Source organism: Podarcis liolepis (assembly GCF_965112155.1).
Source record: "Podarcis liolepis genome assembly, chromosome: 5".
Classification (NCBI taxonomy): Eukaryota; Metazoa; Chordata; class Lepidosauria; order Squamata; family Lacertidae; genus Podarcis; species Podarcis liolepis.
In genome coordinates, this window is record NC_139556.1 from 34,242,705 (window position 1) to 34,266,537 (window position 23,833).

The 23,833-nt window shown below is 42.7% G+C and overlaps 1 protein-coding gene across 7 annotated transcripts in view; it reads right to left on the minus strand.

Moving 5' to 3' along the window:
- Nucleotides 1–23,833, minus strand: part of ADAMTS14 (ADAM metallopeptidase with thrombospondin type 1 motif 14) — a 77,997-nt gene that overhangs the window by 40,595 nt on the left and 13,569 nt on the right. For all 7 annotated transcript variants that reach the window (XR_014526175.1, XM_083503038.1, XM_083503034.1 and 4 more), the window contains 2 exons: nt 18,359–18,512; nt 11,979–12,175 (listed from right to left, as the gene is read on the minus strand). Coding sequence is in view for 6 of the 7 variants with exons in the window: in XM_083503038.1 (XP_083359164.1) it covers nt 11,979–12,175; nt 18,359–18,512 (351 nt within the window). In the remaining variant the exon portion in view is untranslated. The remainder of the gene's footprint in view (nt 1–11,978; nt 12,176–18,358; nt 18,513–23,833) is intronic.

Genomic DNA, 23,833 nt, shown 5'->3' on the forward strand with positions numbered 1-23,833 from the left:
AACACCTCTGCAGTACAAGGTTGCTGTTTTTAATGTTTCTCATATTTATTTTTTAAAACCAACAGCGACTGCCATTTTAACTAATGTCAGCAGAACCAAGCCAGCATCAGCGTAATATATTCTAAGTGCCTGCGTGTAACATTCTTTCCATTGCACTTGGATAGGTCTCCAAGCATCCCCAAAGCCAATGTTTGGGCCACAGTAGATAATCAGGCCACCTCATTAGTGCCAAATGGTAACTGTTACAGTTCTGAACCCAGCTCGTTGTTAGAATATGGTGGGAAGGATTTTCTCCCTCTAATCAGATTAAGGTGGCAGGAACTAGTGAGTCCTCCTCATGAAAACCCGGCAGGCTCACAGACAGCTGCCTCAAGGGCCTCCCCCACCTTCCAGCCCCACGTAGAGGATCACTGGGGGGGAAGAGTTTTGTTCTTTTTAAGTGCTGTGAGCTTAATATTTCTTAACCGTTCTGGCAGTTCCCTCACTGCGAGAAGTGAGGATACAGGGAACCAGGCAGAGGGCCTTCTCGGTAGTGGTGCCCCGCCCTGTGGAACGCCCTCCCATCAGATGTCAAGGAAATAAACAACTATCTGATTTTTAGAAGACATCAGAAGACAGTCCTGTTTAGGGAAGTTTTTAATGTTTTGTGTTTTATCGTGTTTTTAATATTCTGTTGGGAGCTGCCCAGAGTGGCTGGGGAAACCCAGTCAGATGGGCGGGGTATAAATATATTTATTATTATTATTATTATTATTATTATTATTATTATTATTATTAATACCAGCAAGGAGAAGAGTAACCATTGGGACATGGAAGCAACCATCAATGACAAAAGCAGCACTGCAAGATTGCAGATTAGGAATCTTTTGCACTTTCAATGAACGCAGTGGTTCTCAAACTTTTTCCCCTGGGCCACACTTTCAGAATAAAAATTTGCTTGTGCCACACCTACTCTTTTATCGATAAGGAGTACAAAATTGGAAAACAAAAAGAAACAACTCCTGTCAGTGCTTCATTTGCTAACACATGGACACAACTACTTTATAATATGGTCATGGGACATCCAGAAAGTATACTGTAAAACAATGCAGAGCTACATAAGAACATGAAGCATTCCCTCTTGCTCTCATTTTGAGAAGATATCTATCCATAGTCTGCAAATAAAATAAAAAAATACTTTGGCACTATACCATACTACATTACACTGGAATGTTTAAATGTTTCTTTGGTTGTCCTTGAATCTTCCTGCCACACTTGCCACCACTCTCTTTGAGAACCACTCCATTAACACAACAGATGAACAAAAATGTCCAGGGAACATGGGGAATCTACCTTACACCAAGTAAGACCATTGGGTCCAGCCAGCTCAGTACTGTCTACACCAATGGGCAGCGATTTTCCAGGATTTCAGACAAGGGACAATCTCAACGCTACCTGAAGAATATGGTAGGTCTTCTGCATGCACTGCTAAAGTGCTCTTACTCCACCCCTTGGGCTTTGTAGCCAAAGAATGCAGAGCTCCCACAAATTTCTACCCACTCTGTTCCAACACATGCTAAGGCTGTGCATATGAGTTGCTTTCAGGTTTGAGTTAGAATCTAAAAGAACCTGAATGTTCACGTGGCTAGAGAATCTCACTCGTCTTCTGGCTTTCCTTACCTTCTATGCACATTCACCAAATTCATGTCCCATATAGGGTGCCCATGAATTCAATTTTGAGACTCCACACTTTTTTATAAGGCTGGCTTTTAAAAGCAATTAACACATATGCACATACTGTCCATGGTCTCACATATTTGGCCATTTGATATTTTGTGTGCTCAGTCTTGTTGTGTATCATTGCATTCATGAAGGCTAGAAACTTCCTTTGTGTCGTTATTCTTTATAAAAGAACGCTTGGATCTTCAGAATTCTAGAAAGATGAATGAACGGATCAATTTATTACAGTCACAGACCAGAGATAGAATTCTAGGGAGATCCCAAAAACTGAACAAAATGTTTTTTTGGGAAATCTGTGCAACCAGTGTATTGTTTATGTTGCAAACAGCATAAGGCACTTTAAATGGTTTTCATAAAGTTCAATATATCTGAACGTTTACTTGGTTTACATTTCTTACAGTGCAGTTCTGCGCTTGTTTACTCAGGAGCAAGCTCTACTATGTTCAACAGTAGGTGTGTACAGTATTGCAGTCTTAAAACTGCGCTAACAGGAATACACTTTATTTTTAAAGCCAACTTTTTATATTATATCATCACAACAGCTTGAACTTATATGATTCATTGACAGCCTAAGCTGCTAAAGAAACAAATATTGTTTACAATAATAAGAGGAAAATGAATCCATGGCAACACAGATGTACACGAGTATCCAGTCATCATCCTGTCCTAAATATAGACTTCATTTCCACATAAACAGCTCATGGGCAAAAGACACACTTCATCCCTATGTTGATAGAACTGTTTCAATATAGGGAACTTCCGTTTTCCATTAAGAAAACGCAATTAGGATACATCTTACAAACAACTGAAATAAGCTCAGCCCTTTAAAATCTCAGGGCGTTTATAGTTGAGGAAAACAGCTCAATTCCATTCAAGGCAGCCCTATATGAGAGTATATCCCATGCAGGATTTAGCCCTTGAGGGCTAAAATAATACACAGTGTATTGTATCTCAAACCTGTCAAAAGACTTCTGAGACAGACTTGGTTCTCCCTTAAGCCCTGCCTTGCTCTCTCTCTCCATTAACACTGTGGTCTCTCTACTCACCCAAGCTACCAGTTCATCAAATCCTTTCTTCTTACAATCTGACAAGAGCTTCGCCAAGGCTCTCCCTCTTCAGCCTTGCCTTGAACTAACAGGATTAGTGTTCATTTGTGTGGTCTTGGTCAGGCTGTGATTTATAGCTGCTGGCATGGCTCCCTTTTGTATTCCTTTCTGATGAACTCTGAACACCGCCTTGCTCCCCCGGGTCACCCACCCCACAAAAACACAAGGGCATTCTGCTCAGCTGTGCATTCCTCTAACCTATTTCCGATTTAAGAAGGAAACAAGCTGCTTCTGAGGAGAGCTAACCTGCGGCGTCCTCCCATCTTCCACTCCACATGTCGAAGTCTCCTTCCTGCAATGGTTTCTTCCTCTGCACACAAGACTTCAGCATTTGCAGGACAATTTAAAGTATCCAAAGCACACCCACAAACGGGATGCCTCGTAAAAGACCAAATGATAAGGCCCCTTCCCTGCTGGCAACTAAAAATGCAAAATATCCAAAACACAGCAGCTAATAAAACAAGTCACAAACTGCCAGCAGTTGGTAAGAAGTTTAACACCCCATTAATTTGGGCTCACTGTTCCAAACACCCATTAAAACAAAAGTTTCCTGCATTCTTTTCACAGCAAAGACTACCTCCTCCAGATAAGGAGGTTCACACCCTGGTTGCCACTCAGCAACCTGCCCCTCTGCCAGCTGATCTAACCCTATCAAACAAAGGAAGAAACTTGAAGCTGTGGGAAAGAATACACAGAAGTATTATTGGGGAAGGGCCTTCGCTCAGAGATAAGAGCACATGCTGGGCATGCAAAACATTCTAGGTTCTATTCCCAAAATCTCCAAGTAGAGCTGGGGTAGATTGCTATGAGAACCCTTCTACCAATCAATATGCACGATACTGAGCTAGATGGGCCAATGGCCTGCCTCAGTATAAGGCAGCTGATCTTCCTATGTTCCTGTGCCGTGGATGAGTTGAGAGTTAATATTTGGAGCAGGGAGACCTCCTAGAGAAGTGGGGGAAGAAGCAACTCCTTGAGGTTAAGATGGTTGTTGGCTGTTAGCGTACTAAAAGAATCTGGTTCTCAGTTGTGTGGCATTTAAAAAATAGAAGGAAGTTGGCGTCCCACTTATTCAGAAAGATTTATAGACTGCTTAACCACAAATATCTCCCAGAGATGTACATAAGGTTGTAGGCAAAAGGCAGCTAAAAACCCACAAGACTTATTGAAAACAAATAGTTCTCTTACTCCCTGGGGAGTTTGCTTGCATCCATTTAATTTTATTCCACCTCAGCCACATTTGGGAACTATTGTAACAGTACTGAGAAGAGAGCGAGACTTGTCAAATTGCGTGTGGGGTGGGGTGGGGGGACTACTGCTTGGGAAGCGGTCTAGGCCAAAACACCTTTTGAAGTGAGAGGCCCCCGAGTGGCATGGTGGCGCGGTGGGAGTCCAGTCTAAAGAGAAGCCTCTGAAAGGTCACCAGCAATGATGGATAACTAGCAGACGAGGCCCTTAAATGGTGGGTGTTGCTCACCAAGTGCCGGGAGACTTGACAAGGGTGCGAAAAGAAAGTGTCAGAACTAAAAGAAGGGACAAAGAGGAAGGAGAGAAAAAGGTCTGCCTGGAGGCTGGCGAAGGAAATAATGCTTTAGCAAGCTATTCGTTTTGCATCTTACCCACAGAGGTCATGTTTTCTCCTTTTTACCGATCTTTTCTTCTATCTCATTAAGCTCTCCAATGGGCCCTTTTTCCATCTGAAAAGGCAGCTGCCTCTCTTCCACTCCTCCCCGCCCCCCGCCGGCCCCCCCAAACCCAGCATCCTGAACATTCACAGAGTGAAAAGCGTTCCCTGCTGAGTATAAACCATGAAATGGGGTTGGAAATGAAGCTTTTGATTAAACCTGACAATTTCAAGCTTCTCATGCCGTCCTCTAGAAGCTGGGGAAAATGACATCATGCATGACACCCAGTTGCGCAGGAGGGGCAAGCGCAGGCTCAGGGAGTGGCGGAAACCCCTTCGCTTCTCTACAGCTTGGGTTCGTTTAAGGAGCAAATTGGTGCACTTGAAAGGGGAGGGTTTCCAAAGCACCTCATTTAAAACATCAAGTTTATAGGGAGACGAGACATCTTTGCGTTTACGTTTTGCCATGTGACAAAGTTACAATTTTAATATTTTGATGGTTTTTCCTGTTTGTTTGGTTTTTTTGCTATTGTTTTACTGGGTCCGTTTTACGAGTTCTTGAATGATTTTTAACGCAATGTATTGTTCTTTTTATGTTGCACTTTGTGCCCTTAAAATGGTTGTAAGTCACTTGGAGGATCCTTTATAGGGCAAGCAACTAATAAATTGACTAATAATAATAATAATAGATGAACCAATAGCAAACAAACCATTCTGCACATGTATTTTTTTTTTTATAAAATTTTTATTGGTTTTACAGATTTTTTAAACACAAACAAACACATAAAAAACCAACAAACACGTATAATTTCATAACATTTTTTCATAAACTTCTTTTCCAGGACTCCCCCATACCCCCCCTTTCTGCATCCCAATGTCCAAAGTATTTTTTAGCAACTTCTAAATATACCTTTCCAACCTCTGTCATCTTAGTTATCTCTATAATCTGACCTTATATCACTGTATCCCTTTGTTCCTGAAAACCACAACACTCTAACATTCATCAAGTTTATAATAGTCCTTAAGATAACTTTTGAATTTTCTCCATTCTTCTTCCGTCTCTTTTCCTTGGTCACGGATTCTGCCTGTCATCTCGGCCAGTGTCATGTAGTCCATCACTTTCATCTGCCATTCTTCCAGAGTGGGTAGATCTTGTGTCTTCCAATACTTTGCGATGAGTATTCTTGCTGCTGTTGTGGCATACATAAAGAAAGTTCTATCCCTCTTTGACACCAATTGGCCGACAATGCCCAAGAGAAAGGCCTCTGGTTTTTTATGGAAAGTACTTTTAAGTACCTTTTTCATTTCATTATAGATCAATTCCCAGAAAGCCTTAATCTTTGGGCATGTCCACCAAAGGTGATAGAAGGTACCTTCAGTCTCCTTACATTTCCAACATTTGTTATCGGGCAAGTGATAAATTTTTGCCAGCTTGACTGGGGTCATGTACCACCTGTAAACCATTTTCATAATGTTTTCCTTTAAGGCATTACATGCCGTAAATTTAATACCGGTGTTCCATAACCATTCCCAGTCAGCTGACACAATGTTATGACCCACGTCCTGTGCCCATTTGATCATAGCCGATTTGACTGTTTCGTCCTGTGTATTCCATTTCAGCAACAAGTTATACATTCTAGATAAATTCTTAGTGTTGGGTTCTAACAGTTCAGTTTCTAGTTTTGATTTTTCCACCTGGAAACCGATTTTCCTGTCCTGTTTGAAAAATTCCATTATTTGATGGTATTGAAACCAATTTTGTACTTTATGTTTCAATTTCTCATAACTTTGTAATTTCAACTTATCTCCATCCTGTTCTAAAATTTCCCAATACTTCGGCCATCCGACCTCCATATTGAGTTTCTTCACTGCTTTGGCCTCCACTGGTGACACCCATCTAGGGGTTTTGTTTTCCAACAGATCTTTATATCTTATCCAAACATTAAACAGTGCTTTTCTAACAATGTGATTTTTAAAGGCACTATTGACTTTGTCATACCATAAGTATGCATGCCAACCGAAAGCATTGTTAAAACCTTCCAGGTCCAAAATGTCTGTGTTCTCGAGGAGCATCCATTCTTTCAGCCAGCAAAAAGCTGCTGCCTCATAGTACAATTTTAAGTCCGGCAGGGCAAAACCCCCTCTTTCTTTAGCGTCTGTCAATATTTTAAATTTAATTCTGGGCTTTTTGCCCTGCCAGACAAATTTCGAAATATCTTTCTGCCACCTCTTGAAACATTCCATCTTGTCGAGAATCTGCAAGGTCTGAAACAAGAATAACATTCTAGGCAATACATTCATTTTAATCACGGCAATTCGGCCTAACATTGACAATTTCAAATTTGACCATATTTCTAGATCTTTTTTAATTTCTGACCAACATTTTTCATAATTGTCCTTATACAAATTCAGATTTTTAGATGTCAAATAAACCCCTAGGTATTTCACCTTCTTGACCACCGTCAACCCTGTCTCCTCTTGGAATTTCTCCTTTTCCAAATCTGTTAAATTTTTTCCTAAAACTTTAGTTTTTTGTTTATTCAACTTAAATCCAGCTACCTGGCCAAACTGTTGTATTATTTCTAATACCTTTTTCGTGCTAGTGTTTGGCTCTTGCAAAGTCAATACTAAGTCATCTGCGAATGCTCTTAACTTGTAATGTTTAGCTCCGACCTGTACACCTTTAACCTGCTGGTCATTTCTAATCATGTTCAGCAAAACCTCCAGAACAGAAATAAAAAGCAATGGGGAAATTGGGCACCCCTGTCGTGTTCCCTTTTCTATCTTAAGTTCCTCAGTTAGTACGTTATTTACAATCAACTTCGCTTTTTGTTCTGAGTATATTGCACCCAAACCATTCTCAAAACCTTGGCCTACCCCCATCCCATGAAGATTCTTTATCATAAAACTCCAAGAAATATTATCAAAGGCTTTCTCCGCGTCCACAAAAATCAATACTGCTTTAGTATTTATATTCACCTCTAGCTTTTCCAAAATGTCTATTATATTCCTTACATTATCTGATAGGTGTCTTTTTGGGAGAAAGCCTGCTTGGTCCTTGTGAATCTTCTCCATCAACACTCTTTTAAGTCTTTTTGCCAAAATGTCTGCAAAAATTTTGTAATCCACATTAAGTAGTGATATTGGGCGGTAGTTCTTAAGTTGAGTCTTTTCAGTCTCTGTCTTTGGTATGAGAGAAATATACGCTTCTTTCCACGATTCAGGTGCCTTTTTTCCCTCTAAAATTTCATTACAGACTTCTTTTAACGGTTGGATCAACCATTCCTTCAAAGACTTGTAGTATCTAAAAGTCAGTCCATCTGGTCCTGGAGATTTGCCCAGTTGCATTTTCTGAATGGCAGCCTCTATCTCTTGTTCTGATATTCTCTGATTCAGATCCAGCTTACTCTGATGAGAGATTTTTTGTAATCCATATTTGTCAAGGAATTTGTCTATATCTTCTTCATTTTGCGGTCCTTGAGTATAGAGCTTTTTAAAATAACTTAAGAAGCAATTTCTGATTTCATTAGGTTTAGATATATTCATTCCATCCAATTCTAGGTAACTGTATTTAGTTTCTGCCTTTTCTTCAATTGCCATGCCAGGAGTTTGCCACACTTATCTGCCGATTCAAATGTCTTTTGTTTCATTTGCTTTATCTTCCACTCAATCTGTTGGTTCATCAATTCCATATATTGTACTTGATATAACTTAATCTCTCTTAGTATTTCCTGGGACTTTGGTTTTGCTCTTAATTTTTTCTCCCCTTCGTTTATCTTTTCCAAAATCTTTTCCTTCTTCTCATTCTGTTTCTTCCTTTTTATTGAGTTTTGTTGAATCAGAAAGCCTCGCATCACCGCTTTACTTGCGTCCCAGATCACTCTTTTCTCAGTATCAGCCCTTAAGTTTATTTCAAAGTAGTCCTTTAAAGCTTTTTGGGCCTTCATGAGGATCTCCTTGTCACGAAAGAGAGTGTCATTCATTCTCCATCTGAATTGACCAGTTGTTGTAAGTTTCATTTCCATCTTCACAGCATTATGGTCGGAGCAGGTTTTTGGGCAGATTTCTACCTTTTTAATCTTTGGAGCCATCCCACTAGTAATCCAAATTTGATCGATTCTGGTCCAGGTCATCATTGCTTGAGAGAAAAAGGTTCCCTATCTCTCAAGAGGGTTTCTTGTTCTCCATATGTCTATTAAGTCCATATTTTCCGTCATCTCAAAGAAAGTTTTAGGAAGTCTTCCTTCCTTGGTAACTGTCAGTCTTTGTGCCTTATCCATGTTTGTAGAGACCACACCGTTCATGTCTCCCATAATTATCATATTGTAATCCAGATAGTCTGTCAGAGTCTCATGGAGTTTCTTAAAAAATTCAGCTTTACCATTGTTTGGTGCATAAATTCCAACTATCAAAAATTTTTCTCCTTGTACTTGAATCTCAACTGCCAAATATCTCCCTTGTTCATCTTTGAAGATCATTTTTGGAGCCCACTTCTCTTTAACATATATGACAACTCCTCTTTTTTTGACTTTGTCTGATGATATAAATTCTTGTCCTAATCTTTTATTTATAAGTAATCTCCTGTGAGCTCTGGTTATATGAGTCTCTTGTAGGCATATCAAGTCCAGTTGTTCTCTGTTCAATATATGAAAAACTTGTCGTCTCTTCAATGGGACATTGAGCCCATTACAATTCCAACTAAGGAATTGCAGGGCCATCTTGTTATTTTCCTGGCACTCCTCCAACAGCTCCAAGTTGTTGCTCTTCCTCTGATGGTGGTGGTTTGTGTCCAAACGAGAGGTTCAGAATGTCTAGTGCTCTCCTCTGTTCTTCAAGTGGGTTCACAGTTCCCTTCTGTAGGTCCTCTCGATTTCTTTCCAAAAACTTCTCTTTGTCTTCTATGGTCTTTATCTTCACCTTCTTCCCCTTATAGTCGAAGGACAATCCCTGTGGAAATTCCCACCTGAAAAGTATAGTGTTCTTTTTTAACAGATAAACCAGATCCTTATAAAAGGCTCTCAAGTCCAAGATGTGTTTAGGAATGTCTTTAAAAATCTGTACAGCTGAATTTCCAATTTGCAAGGCCTTTTCAAAATGTAGTCTTAATATTTTGTCCCTTTCTTCCTTGGATCCAAGTGTAATCAAACAATCTCTCGGGATCTTTCTGTTCTGTTTTTTCCCCAGTCTAAACGCTGTTGTGATTTTAAATTCGTCTTCCTCTAGATCTTCCCAACAGTCCGTAAACACTTGTGTTAAAAACTCCACGAGATTGTCGGCTTCGTCCTCTGGGACTAGTCTCAATTTGAGGTTCCTCTCTTTTTTCTGTAAGTCCCACAGAGCCAAAGTTGCTTCATGCTCATGCACCTTTTTGGCAATCGGTTGTAAATTATCTTGAGTCTCCCCAGCAATAGCTCTAGCTTCTTCAGCAATTTTACGTGTAGCAGAGTTTTCCTCAACTAATTTATTTATAGATTCTGTATTCAGGTCTAATCTTGCTGATATTTCTGTTAGTTTTTGTGTATTTTCTGAAGTCTGTTTTGTTAGAGACTCCAGGGATTGGTTTATCTTCAGTAAGGCTTGTGTCACAGCATCCATGGAGACAGCTGTCACTTTTTCTTGTCCTGTTGTTCCTGTAGGTGCTGCCGGAGTTGCACCTGTAATCGAGCCTCTTTTCTTTAGTTGCTGTTGCTGCTGCTGGTACTGTTGCTGTTGTTGTTTGGTCTTGGCTCTTGTGACTATCTCTTCTTGTGAGCCACTCATGTCAAGGTCGTTTCTCACGGGAGCTGTTTCCCGGTGGAAAATTCCACTGTATTAAACTGTGTCGGCCTCTACCTTACCCTCTAGGGGGAGCAAATCAAAATGTCCAAGCACAGAAGCAAAGGGAAAATCCAAATACGTAGAATATGAAATAGAGAGAATTTAAAACAAGTATAGCAGGAGGCTTGTAACTGCAAGTTGCCACAGTTTCCCAATAGATACTGTCTCAGCCTACTCTGGCATACTGTAGCCAAGCTGTACCAAAACTTTGTTACACAATGTCACTTTCACAGGCAAAAGTCAGTTCAGTGTCCTATTGTCTTATTAGGCAGACCCTTTCAGCTTCTTGAGACAGCAGAGGATTTTCATTTAAATAAATCATGCAGTTGCTAATGTCTATTTTGCCTCCCCTCTGCTCTGCTAGCTAGAGGGGAGATCTAAGGTCCAAAGTGTCAGGTTTAATTGAACAATGGCAAAGTCCTTTAATGGATGCAGGTTTCAGTTCCATTGCTTTCACTTTCATGCAGTCGGGGGAAGGCAGACTTCCTTAATTTTCGCCTCCCCCGTTTTCAGCCAGATTTCAATTTATAAATCCAAATAGAGGTTCCTTTGTACTCACGGGGTTTTTCTGTCCAAAATTTGCAGGAAGGAATCGGCGCTCTCCACTAATAGCGACGCGGCTTCACCCTGCGGGCTGGGTAGCGATTCTCAGCACCGCGCTCCCCCGATGTCGTTCCAGAGCCTTTAAAAAGGCTCTTTCTGCGGTAAAGGGGGGGCGCTTCTGGTGCCCACCGAATCTCCTTGTTCACAGGCTTCCGCACCTGTGATTTTAGGGGTCCCCCGCTTGCCGTAGCGGGTCAGACCCGAACTCGCAGGGCAGTCCTTTTCCGGAGCTCGGAAAAAGGACCGCCATTAGCGCTGGCGCCGACCGGAAGTCCCCATTCTGCACATGTAGAAGCAAATCGTTTATGCAGAGTACTTCTAAAACACAGCTGGCGTATAAAATGGCGTATAAATCTGAGGGGCAAGCCAAGGTGAATGCTCGGGTCCCTAATATGGCAGGGAGTTCATCTCTCTGGCAAACATTAATTAAAAGCATCCATCCTAGCATCACGATGACATCTGTTGTCATTGTTGATGCTAGGATAGAACCTCTGCTCCAAAAAGGGAACCACTTCTTTTGAAATCACTCCAAAGCTGCTCTGGTATTTGCTGAAGTCTGACCTCTGGTAAAACTGCAAGCAAAACATCTTTTAGCTGGTCACTTCCGACAAATTTCATCATATATAGCCAGAGTTTTAAATGGGGCTTCACATCATCTGAAAGATTTCACCCACGAAAACAGTAACTGAGGTGCCAGAAGGATCTGACGGTTGGTTACTACTAACTGTTGATCAGACCTTTTGATCAAGAGTCATTATTTCCTTTGTAGAGAATCTGAGCAAATCCCTGCTTCAACAACCACTTTCCCACCCACCCAGCCCATGGAATCCGACAGGGAAATGGCCATTGAGCCAATCCAACTATCCTTCGCTTGGGTAGGCCCCTCACCTTCGAACACAGCATCAAATGCCATTATAAGACATGAAGGTTTCACAATATGCAACATTAGGGCCTCACAGACTTCTAGGATACATATGTGCGCTCACACAGTGAAACTACGTCATCCGATGCAAACAGCAGATATCCACACTCATGTGACTAGTGGATATGCAGCCCTCCCTTCCAGTCCCCATCTGTAACAGTTAAAATAAAACAACAGAGAGCCTCACTATGTTCATGAGGGTGAGGACGTAATTCTGGACGTGTTCCTTCCCATGGAAACGCACAACGGAATCGTCCACGGCCAGCAGAATCTCTATGTTGTAGTCGTCTTTCTTGGCGTGGCGCCTCTTCCGATCTGCTTCGCCAACCTGCTCTTCAATTAGGTTCAGTGTGTTTGGGAACTGACCTAGGCTAAAGCCTGGAACTAGGAAAATTGAGAGCAAAGATAAAGGGGTTAAAAAACTATTGCTGGTACAATTGTGAAATTTCAGTAGTTATTCTGGTCTCTAAAATTTATTATTCTGCAAAAAACAAAACAACCTTGAAGCACATACACCACAAGCCAAAGCATGCAAGTTATGTTCACACTGAAACATATATGCTGTAGTGTTCGGACGATCTTAATTGCTGTGAGTCAAGCTATCACTATAATCTGTGTCTAAAGTACTGCCTGCTGGGGACCAAGAATTGGATCAGAAAGCCTGAATGCTCCTTAAACAGGGAAAAGGTAGCCATGCTGGCCCATAAGGAAAAAAATCCAAAATACATAGTAGGGCCAGATGATTTATTAGGTCAACCAAAATGTCAAATCTTGAACACTATTTTGTGACCTTTTTGGTTGGCCTAAGAATAGGTATTGCCCTGCCATGTATACTGGAATTTACATTCCTTGATGGCCTTAAGCTTACAGAATTCAACCATTGTCAGTTTTGAAAGGGCAGAGAAACAGCTAACAGCAGTTTTGCATTCTGAATCTGGACACAGAAAGAAGTGGAAAGACCTGAGAGCTTTGAGCTTGGGTATAGCAGATGGAAGGGGCACAGAGGTCCATGCTGCTGGTTGGGGGACCTGGGGCAGGATTAGCAGTTGTGCTGTCAGCTTTTACTATGCTCTGCTTGCATATTTGTAAATAAAAACCAGTTGTTAGACAAAGTAAATCTCCAGTACTCTCTCATGCAAAAGAACACTAGACCAGTACTTTCCCTAGACCTCTCTCCACCCAGAGGGAGTGCTTAAGAATACGAGTTGCATATGTTGGGATTTTATGGTTGCAGAATTCTGGAGCATTTTTGTCACACACACAAATAAATCTCTTCTGTGTATCAATCAATCAGAACTTTATTAGCAAAGCCAACAGGCCACAGCTATACAAGAATTAAAAATAAAATAAAATAAACATAAAAAGGGGATAAAAACAAACAAAAGGAGGTCCGTCAGATGAACACGTCTGTCACTCAGATGGTGGCCCTCAATTTCACAGCTCTCTCGATGTACCTTGCGACCTTCTCTGTTGTCTGACTGTCCGTATCAGATAAGAGAAAGAACAGTATAATGTCTTGTGGACGGCCGGGGTTGGGGAGAATGAGTGGAGTAATAATCTCATTCCTTAGGTCTTTATAAAGGGGGCAGGATAGGAGGACGTGGGACACTGTTTCCGTGTTACCATCTCTACATGGGCAGAGTCGTTTTTCAAATGGAGTCTTTTGGTAACGACCTTCGAGTACGGCAGAGGGAAGAACATCCCATCTAGCCAATGTAAAGGCGCGTCTGTATTTTGGGATGGTTAATTTAGACAAATATGAAGCTGGGAGGTCAAAGTGGGCAGGGGGAAAGTAAGTATACCATGGACACATTTTCTTTAAAATAGTCAGGTTGTTTTGCCGTTCAATGTCTTTCAGGCGCTGGCCTATTAGGCTCTTTGCTTTAATAAGGCCCATTGATAGTAGGGATTGCGAATGCAGACCGCATGTAAGGAGTTTTTGATGCACAGTTTTGAACCACATGCTTTTATGAGGGTCTTGCATTACTAGAGGCAGTAGACCGGGTGGATTTAGATTAAGGCGAAGCCAATAGTTGAGTGTTCTTTGCCAGGTCTGAGTTTCTACAGATGGGAGGCAGGCCTCGAGTCGTAAAGCTGCGTTTGGGACACAGGAGGGGACACCGAATATCTGCCTTAGGAATTTAGACTGAACAGTTTCAAGACTTGAGCAGTGGTTCCCCGTCCAGATTTGTGCCCCATACAGTAACTGCGCCAGAGGTTTTGCCTGAAAGACTTCAAAGGCTGCTGGAATATATCTGCCCCCCTTCGTGTAAAAGAAGCGCAACAGCATCTTAATACTTTGAGCTGCTTTTTCTTTGGCATATTTTTGATGGACATCCCAGGACCCGGTCGACTGGAAGACGATACCCAGATATTTAAAGGCTTTAACCTGTTCGATTGTCTGGTTATCCATCCTCCAGCTATACTGTCTGCATTTCCTTCCAAAAACCATGATTTTGGTTTTCTGATAGTTTATTACCAGTTGCTCTCTCCTACAGTATGCTGAAAATTCACCTATGAGCCTATTTAAGCCTATTCTTGTTCGAGATAGGAGTATCGCATCATCAGCATACAAAAGCACGGATATTGGTTTGTCAGCCAGTTTGGGGGCATGGAAGTCCGGAGATGACAAGCAGTTAACCATATCATTGATGTAAAAGTTGAATAGAACTGGGGCCAGGATGCAACCTTGCTTGACCCCCTTGCTGACAGGAACTGGTCCTATAAGATGGCCATTTAACGAAGTTCTTACATACAACACCGTGTCTTTATATAAACAGCTGATCAAAAATAATAGTCTTTTGTCTATACTTGATGCGCTCAATTTGTCCCAAAGTCTTGCACGTGGAATTGAATCGAAGGCAGCCTTTAGATCGATAAAGGCTGCGTATAGCACCCCACGGGATTTTTTGGCATATTTGTCAATTAGGTAGGCTAGGGTGAAGCAATGGTCTATGGTGGATCTGCCTTGCCTGAAACCCGCCTGCTCTTCCGCTAAAATAGCTTCAGTTTCCAGCCAGCTGGTTAGCTTAATATAAAGATGTTTGGCATATAGTTTGCTGGGTATGGGCAGAAGGCTGATTGGTCTATAGCTCGCCGGGTCTGGCATAGGTCCTTTTTTATAGATTGGAATAACTATTGCCTCTGTCCAGCCATCTGGAAGTAGACCCATTGAGTCAATCCAGGAAAATAGAGATGCCAACAGGGGGGCCCACCAGCCAATGTTAGACTTCAGAAGTTCGGCAGGGATATAATCGTTCCCTGGGGCCTTATTGTTCTTTAATTGTGCGATTAGGTTCTCAGCTTCCTTTGCAGTTACTGGTGGCCAATGAGGTAGGTCCTCCAATTGGATGCGTAGTTTATAATGTTGGACTTCCTGGTCATGAAACAAGGATTGAAAATGACGCAACCACTCCATTGGTTCCACTGTACAGATGGAATTGGTGCGCTCCTGGTCCAGTAGACCAGATATGGTTCGCCAAAAGCAAGTAGTATCTTTCTCGTGCGATGCCTTAACCAAGCTTTGCCATGCGGCTCGTTCAGCTTCCAATTTCTTTCTCCTTAATAATTGTTTGTAGGACCGTCTCACATAAATATAAGCATTAAGTAGGGTGGCAGTCCCTAATTTCCTATATCTCTGGTAGGCTGTTCTCGTTTGTCTCCTTGTTTGCCTGCACTCCAGGTCAAACCAGCTAGCTCCGTCCTTTGCCCTCTTTGTGGCGGAGCTGTGTATCGCTGTTGTTAAGTGGGATTTCAGTCTTTCCAAAAGTAATTTAAAGCGTTCCATGATCGCGTCTACTGAATTGCCTGTCACAATAGCGGATCGAATAAGCTTTAACTCTGCTGACTGAAGGAGGAGGGTTAGATTTTCATTCAATATTGGGGACCATTTGAGTCTTTTGGGAGCAAGTATACCCAAGTTTACAGAAGGTATATATTGTGGCTCGGCAATAGAATAGTCAAAAGGCCGACCTGCAAGCTCTAGAGTTAGAGGTAGGTGGTCACTCAGAGTATTGTGGCCTACTTGGAACTTCCTCACAAAGCTGTAGGCAAATCTTGAGATTAGAATATAGTCTATGACGCTTCCCCCTGCCTTGGAAAAATGGGTATATTCCCCGGGGCGATCCCCCTCTGTGTTGCCGTTTAATATCAGCAGTTCCCTCCGTCTGGCAGCCTGCACTAAGCAGAGACCTGAAGAATTGCTTCTGCTATCTTTGGACAGTCGTGTCGCACCAATATCCGTCTGTTCTTCAGGGTCCATAAATAGGTTGAAATGAGTGTATAGACTGTTGTCATCTGTTCCTATACGAGCGTTGAAATCTCCACACACAATAGTCAGGGCAGACGGGTAAGTAGATTCAAAAGGTTCTAAAAACGCCTCTAGTTCAGCCCATGAAGCCTTGGCAACAGGGTTTTTTTGGCCTGGGGGAATATAGACATTGACCAGCAGAAGAGTAGTTCTCTTGAGGCTAAGTAAAGCGGCTGTTGCTAAGGAATTGCAGCTGGGTAGGGCTGTTAGAGAATGCGCCAGCTCCGTGGAAATGAAGCAAGCTAGGCCGCCACTAGATCTGCCGCCCTTTAGAGATGGAGAAGCAGGCAGGTAGTGGCAGTTATACCCATTGAGAAATATGGGATCATTCTGCCATGTCTCCTGAAAGAAGATGATGTCAAATTGCTTAAGGTAGCACAAAAATTGTTGGTTATTTTTCTTGGCGTGCCAACCCGCGATATTCCAAGACAGCACTTTTAGGCCCCGGGCCCTTCGAGGAGCTGGATCTATGTCACCTCCACGTCCAGCAGTTCTTTGGTGTCTAAAAAAAACACACCCGTTGGCTCTTTTCGAGGATGACTGCTTGGAGAGAGTGTAGTGATCCTCTCTTCTTGGTGGTTTGGGGCTAGGTTTTGGATTAGGGGGGGAGGCTAATTCATTCGGAGACAGTTTAAGGTAGCTATGCCAGGAGCTTTGAGATTTCACACATTGATTTGGTTTTACTTTATTATACATCACAGGGGGCTCAGATTGTAATTCCACGTCTACACATTTAAAGGTACCTCCCACTGTCCTCTTATCCACTAGACATTTGGGAGATATGGGCTGCACATAAGGGTCCTTCATTGTCTCACCTTGGTCATCCTTTTTTGCTAATCTGCTTCGAAGTATATCAAGTCTTTTCAAGATCTCAGTTTGGGCTGGGGAATGCAGTGACCAGAAACGCTTTATCAGCGGGAGTTCTTCCTCCCAAGCGGAGTCCTCACTATCACACGTGAGAGGCCAGGCACCAGTTGGATGTGGGGCTTCCTTTTTTTCGTTTGGTACTGTTTGATGGAGCTGATCCTGCTGGAACTTATGCTTTCTATTTTGGTGGATTTGATGGTTGGTTTTTTTCCTTTTGTGAACTTCCATTCCTATGCCCTTGGTCCCCATCAGAGAGGTTAAGGGTGCTCTGTTCTCAAATGTTCTTAATAGGACTATTCTTTCTTTTTTGAATAGGTTTTTAGCTCTAAACATAAAACTGGCCAAATTATGATCTGAAAAAGTGTATGTGCAACAACTTCTTGGTGACAGACAGAGGCAATCTGTGTTTCTCTTTGTCCTCCAGGAAAGAAGGAAGCTTCTCCCATCACAGTGTGTCAGTCCTGGGGAAAACTGTATCTGCTCAAAGATGCCAGGCCCTGAAGCTCTTAAAAGAAGAAGAAGCTATGCCTTTTTGCTTTCTATATGTAAGCATGTAGATTGATTGATTGATTGATTGATCGATCGATTGATCGATTCATCCCCCCAATACAAAAATAGCATACAATAAAAAAGTTAAAAATAGAAATCCTCAATAAATAAACAAGACTATAATCATTAAAAAAATCCAACAGCAGAAAAGACAGCAGTACAGTCAAACATCGGCTTTCGAACATCTCAGCTGCCAAACATTTTGGAAGCCGAATACCAGAAACCCTGAAGTAAATGCTTCCGTTTTTAATGGAACGGCTTCCACTGAGCTACCACTGTATTTTTCTCAATTTTCTCTGTAAGTTTGAAGACCGCCCTTTGATCCTTGGTTTTCAAGTGTTTCCTAAGTCAACCGGACTTCCGGAATGGATTACGTTAAAAAACCGAGGTTCCACTGTATATGAGCTACGATTCACAACCCGCAAAAACAGAAAATATGCAAAGCAAAGAGCAGATAATATGAACATAGAGTTAGTGGTTGCCTTTCTGGTTCTACCAAAGCATCTGGAAGGTTTAAGAGGGAGAAACAGAGTCTCCATATAAGAAAGAGAAAATGTGTGTTTTCCCAGTAAGGGACAAAAGCAAGCTAATGAGCACTAGGTTTTTATTTGCAAGCAAGCAGGATTCCAGCTCTGCTTCCTGTGGAGAAATGGTGGGGGGAAATGGACAACATTTCAAACACCACCTTGGCAAGAGTCCCTCTTCAGGCATAATGTTTTTTCTGTCCTGGAACTGTTACGGAAGCAGATAGTGCCTCCGTGTCAAATCTATCTGGAAATGGATGTGTGGGAGCCATGAACACGGTGCTGGAAATGTGCATCCATCTCAACAGGAAGACTTACCTTCATTATGATGGTCCTTGTATGCTTCTGCTCTCTGTTTGACAGTAGACCTACGGTAGACCACATGAGCTCTCCCATTCTTTTCTTTCTCCCACTGTCCTCGCTCCAAGGGCTCAATAAAAAACTCGCCGCTGTCTGTACGAATCAGGCCTGCCTGGAGAGCCATGGAAGAAAACGGCAAAAGAAAAATAAGGAAGTGTGTACTGGTGATGTCAGTTTGAAAGCCATGTTTGGCCCCTATGTATTCAGCAGTACTATTGACATATCCTGGAACCTCCCAACTTCTGGAGCGAAAATGCAGAACTTCAGTGATCGTGCAATTTATACTATTTGCAAGGCTGGACACCACAAATAGTTTCTCTTGATAAAGGAGTAGCAGTGTTGTGATTTTCTTGCTGTATTAAACACTATAGCACTGGGAATTTGTGCATATTTCCATTAGAGACAAAACACAACAAATCACAAGCCAAGACATCAGGGGTCCGTAAATGCAAGCAAATATCCAGAATAGTAGAAATGGCATGTGGGGCGTAGCTGGTAACATAAACATTGTTTCAAGACACCAATATGTGCCATCAAAGGTGCTATTATGCACTTTAGAGTGACATTAATAACAACAGTAGTTCTGGTGCTATTCATAACTCCTGGTGATTGTGTGAACTTTCCTCATTTGTGCCATTACAAGTTTTGCTGGATCCTCTATACTCTTTCCAACTAGTCTTCTTAACGTGCAACTTGGCAGAGAACCCATGTCAACCCCTCCATTTTCAAATGCCTCCCTGGGTTTTGGTTAATCACAGTTCTGATTTCAGTTCACATGCTACATTTTGAATGCTTCAGGAAGAATCTGCCTTAGAAATGCAGAGCATCACACTGGTGAATACCCCCAGCCCAAGGAGTTGCTGCACGAAATCCTTGCGATACCAGATGTCTTTACTCTGAAATAAGCCTTGCACTTCCAGTAAATCTGCATTGAGGCTGCCCATCAGTTTTATTCTGAAACTCCACCTGATTAAGGCTTTGGACAATCAAAAGGAAATCAAATCACACACTGCAGACTGACAAGATTTTGGCAAGGATGTTAATATTGACCTAGCGGTCACTGACTTTCCCTAATCACCACCCACTTTTTTCTTCATCTGTTGGCTATGAAAAAGCTCTTTTGTAACACACATCAGCGGTATCCTTTGAAGCTCTGCAACAATCCAGACTATTTTTTCAAGAAACATTTTTTGTCCCTATTAAGCCAACAAACGCTTTGGGAATTCGAAACTAACACTGGCCATGTTACCATATTTGGTGGCCTCTAGTCCTGGGTTAATTCATTGCCGCAGAGCTGCCAATACATGCCAGTCTGTCCACACTGGGAAATAAGGCCTGAGAACAATGGGTGATTTGCCTGCACTGCCAGAGAGTTGGAAGAGTCACTGTAGTGTTCTCACATTGACTGTGCAGTAATAAACTAATTTTGCACGTCAAGCAGGCGGCAGTTCATAGGAATGCACTGTAAAATCACTTACGTGAATATTAAATGCTCAGCGAGCTTTGCCTGGGGTAAACAGCTGGGCAGTGGAGGTTTATGTAGTACAGGTGGAATGTAATTATATTAAACCAGCCTTCACCCATCTGCCACCTTCCAGATGTTTTGGCTGCAGCTTGCACCAGCCCCAGCCAGCACGGTAACAGGTTGGCAAAAGTCAGTCTAGACTATACACACAAGAAGGAATATTGGTACCATAAATGTACTGCAGCTAGGGTGAGCTCAGAATGCCTTATATGACCATCAATTTCCCTTCTTCTATTTTTTACAGTTATACACGTGTGCAAACTGGTTTCTATACTGTGCTAGCATCAATGAAGAGAGCTCAATATAGGCCTATCACCTACCACCACCTCCAAAACCTCCCCGCCTTTCAATAGTTTACCCATCCAAAGCAGCACTACAGCTCCAAACTGCAGTAAGTGGGAACAAGGAATAGCTCCCAAGGGTTGCCATGTCTCCTCTTTTTCCATGACATGTCCTCTTTTTCCGGGGTGAAATTTCTGTCTGGGTGGATTTTTTTAACTTGCCAAAATATCTCTGGCTATACTTTCTGGATGACACATAGGCACAACTGGTGGTTGAAGACTAACTTTCCTCTTCTCTTCTCCTGCCAGACCCCTCTCAACAATATATCAAAGCTTCTATAGCCTACATATAGTAGGGGTATTTAAAATAAGAGTCATCATAGCATCCTCTTTTTTGCTCTTCAAAATATGGCAACCCTAGATCTCCCCCTCCCTTCACTGTTTGCAAATCAAAAAGGAGTGCACCCTAGAGTGGAGGGAGAGAGAGACCAGATCTCCCTTGATCTCTTTTAGGACCTCCACACCCATGAATGCGGGAAGATTCAGGAGACAAAAGAAAGCTTTACTTTCACACATCACATGCTTAAACTACAGAAGCTGCTTTCACAAGATGGCCACAAAAGAGGAATAGACAAATCAGATAAGACTATCAATGGCTACTAACCATGGTGGTTGTGTTCCACCTCCACTGTCCAAGGCAGCACACCCCCGGACACTGGCTGCTGGATATCACAAATAGAGAGAGTTGCCATTACCCTCACGCCCTGTTTGCAGACTTTCCAGAGGCATCTGGTTGGCCACTGTGAGAACAGAATGATGGACCAGATGGGCCTTGGCCTCAACATGGCTCTTTCTGGGTTTTCCTTACTACATCTGGACACTGTCTCCATTGACTAGTACAAATGTAAAAGGTAAAGGTAAAGGGACCCCTGACCATTAGGTCCAGTCGTGACCGACTCTGGAGTTGCGGCGCTCATCTCGCTTTATTGGCCAAGGGAGCCGGCGTACAGCTTCCGGGTCATGTGGCCAGCATGACTAATGGCGAACCAGAGCAGCGCACGGAAACACCGTTTACCTTCCCGCTGGAGCGGTACCTATTTATGTACTTGCACTTTGACGTGCTTTCAAACTGCTAGGTTGGCAGGAGCAGTGACCGAGCAACAAGAGTTCACCACATCGCGGGGATTCGAACCGCCGACCTTCTGATCGGCAAGTCCTAGGCTCTGTGGTTTAACCCACAGCGCCACCCGCGTCCCGGTACAAATGACTTCTAAGTAAAAGTGCATAAGGATAGCGAGCAGTGTACTGATCTGGTTGAACACTTTCTGGGACCTGATGAAGTTTGATCCCACACTTGCTTACATGGAAGTAAGTTCCTTACTGATCTCAATGGGGTTTAAGCCCAAGTAAGTGTTTATATGATTTGTTGCCTCGACATTGCCTGCTCCTTTGCATTTCTGCAAGAAAGCATCAAGCAACCCTTTCTTATGACCTTTACATGGAATGCAAAGCGCAGGTTGCACGTTACACACTTGTCAGCTTCCTGGGATGACTGAAAAAACAGTCTAGACAATTGATTCTAATGATCTGCTCCCTACTGGGCAATCTATTTTTCCATGTTATAACGCTGCCTTTGAACAGATTAAGGTCACCGAACTGCAGGTGGCACAGGGCCTCTGCTAATGAGTGGACCAACGCAATGTTGGTCCTGAACCTAGAATCATACTTTTAGAAAACAGCACACACACACACACACACACACACACAACCTCTAACCTTTGCAATCACCAAAGTGTTCTTGTGAAGACCTGCCTCATTTGCACTCCCCTCTCCTGGGCTAGGAATAATAATTACTTCCAGGGAAAGGGCTCACACTGACCCCACTGTTCAAGCCACCCTGAGAAACAAAACCTTTTTGAAAATTTATGTATCTGCAAGAATGAATGGGAGTGTTGAGGTCATGGGCTTGTGTACACTTTTTGCTGTGCTGTCCAGAAAAGAAAATTCAGTACAGAGCTATGAACACGCATGGCTTTAAAAGAGGATTGGCAAAATTCACTGACAATCATTGGCCTCTAGTCTATTTTACCTCCACTATTGGAGCAGGCAACCTGCCTCCACATTAGTTTATGGGAATCGCAAGGAGTGAGAATTGTTATTGAACTCCAGTTCTGCTTGTGAGTTTCTTCACTGTGACAATAGGATGCTGGACTAGATGGGCCTTTGGTCTGCACCAGCAGCGGCTCTTCCTATGTCATTAGGCTCCCAAAAATCATATTTAAATGACACATCTTGCAGTAGTTCTTTTTTAAAAAGGGGGGGGTTAAGCATTTTTAACTGGATATACTGAAATTCTGATGTGCTTTCAATTATCTTATTAGTCAAATGTTCATTTCAGTTAGTTTGTTTTTAGTTCTAGCATTTTTAATTGTATACCACAGGTTCTTTTTTTGCTGTTGTGGCAGAAAAAAAGCAATTTTAAAACAAACAGGACAATGCACTAACAGTGTGATTGCCTGCGCAGCCTTCTCAGGAACAAGCATCACACAGTTCAATGAGGCCTACTCCCACATCACAAGGTCTATAGTGTCTACAGTGAAGTGTCCCAAACTTGGTCTCCAGCTGCTGTTGGACTACAACGCCCATCATCCCTAGCTAACAGGACCAGTGGTCTGGGATGATGGGAATTGTAGTCCAAAAATAGCTGGCAACCCAAGTTTGGGAAACCCTGGTCTATAGCTTCTTCTACTGCATATGTCAATGGCAAAGGGAGAAAGCCTAAGAAGTCACCACACTGTCAACATAACAGAGCTTGTTCAGAAGACAAGCAACAACAGCAAAATGGGTGGGGGGTGTTAAAAGTTGTTCTATTGCCTTATTTCTCCCTCCTTTTCGGAGGAGGGCTAACGGTGCAGACATGGCTACGAAATGTCCCAAAATGATCCCATACAGGAGCCTAATCCCCCTTATTTTCTCTTCTCCCAATGGGCCTGGCACCAGCCTTTTCAGCCAAGCACGTTTCTCCGCTGGAATCTCATCAGCTGAGCAGCTCTGGAGTTGGGAGCCAGCCCCAAGCCAAAGAGAGACTGGCTTGGCAGAAGCTCCTGGCAGCCCCCAGCGTGGGAGGCTAGTAGGCAATGCTTCAGTAGACCCTGCCAACCTCAGCACCTCCCTGCCAGCTATCTTGGTAAAGTTGGGTCTCAAACATTTTAGTTGGCTTGGAGGTGATGAGCATATGACTGGACTCCAGCCTCAAGGCTGACGCGGGTTTTCTCAACGTTACACAGTAAGATAGAAACCCTGAAGCGTTCTGTGTATAGTGGTACTTAATTCATTCCGGAGGTCCATTCTTAACCTGAAACTGTTATTAACCTGAAGCACCACTTTAGCTAATGGGGCCTCCTGCCGCCGTGCACGATTTCTGTTCTCATCCTGAAGCAAAGTTCTTAACCTGAGGTACTATTTCTGGGTTAGCGGAGTCTGTAACCTGAAGCGTATGTAACCTGAAGCATATGTAACCCAAGGTACCACTGTACACACAAAGCCAGTCTAAATGTTTAGAAGCAGCATGTGGTGCAGAACTGCATGTCTGATGGGTCTCCATATAAAAGGTCAGGGGGTGGGGGC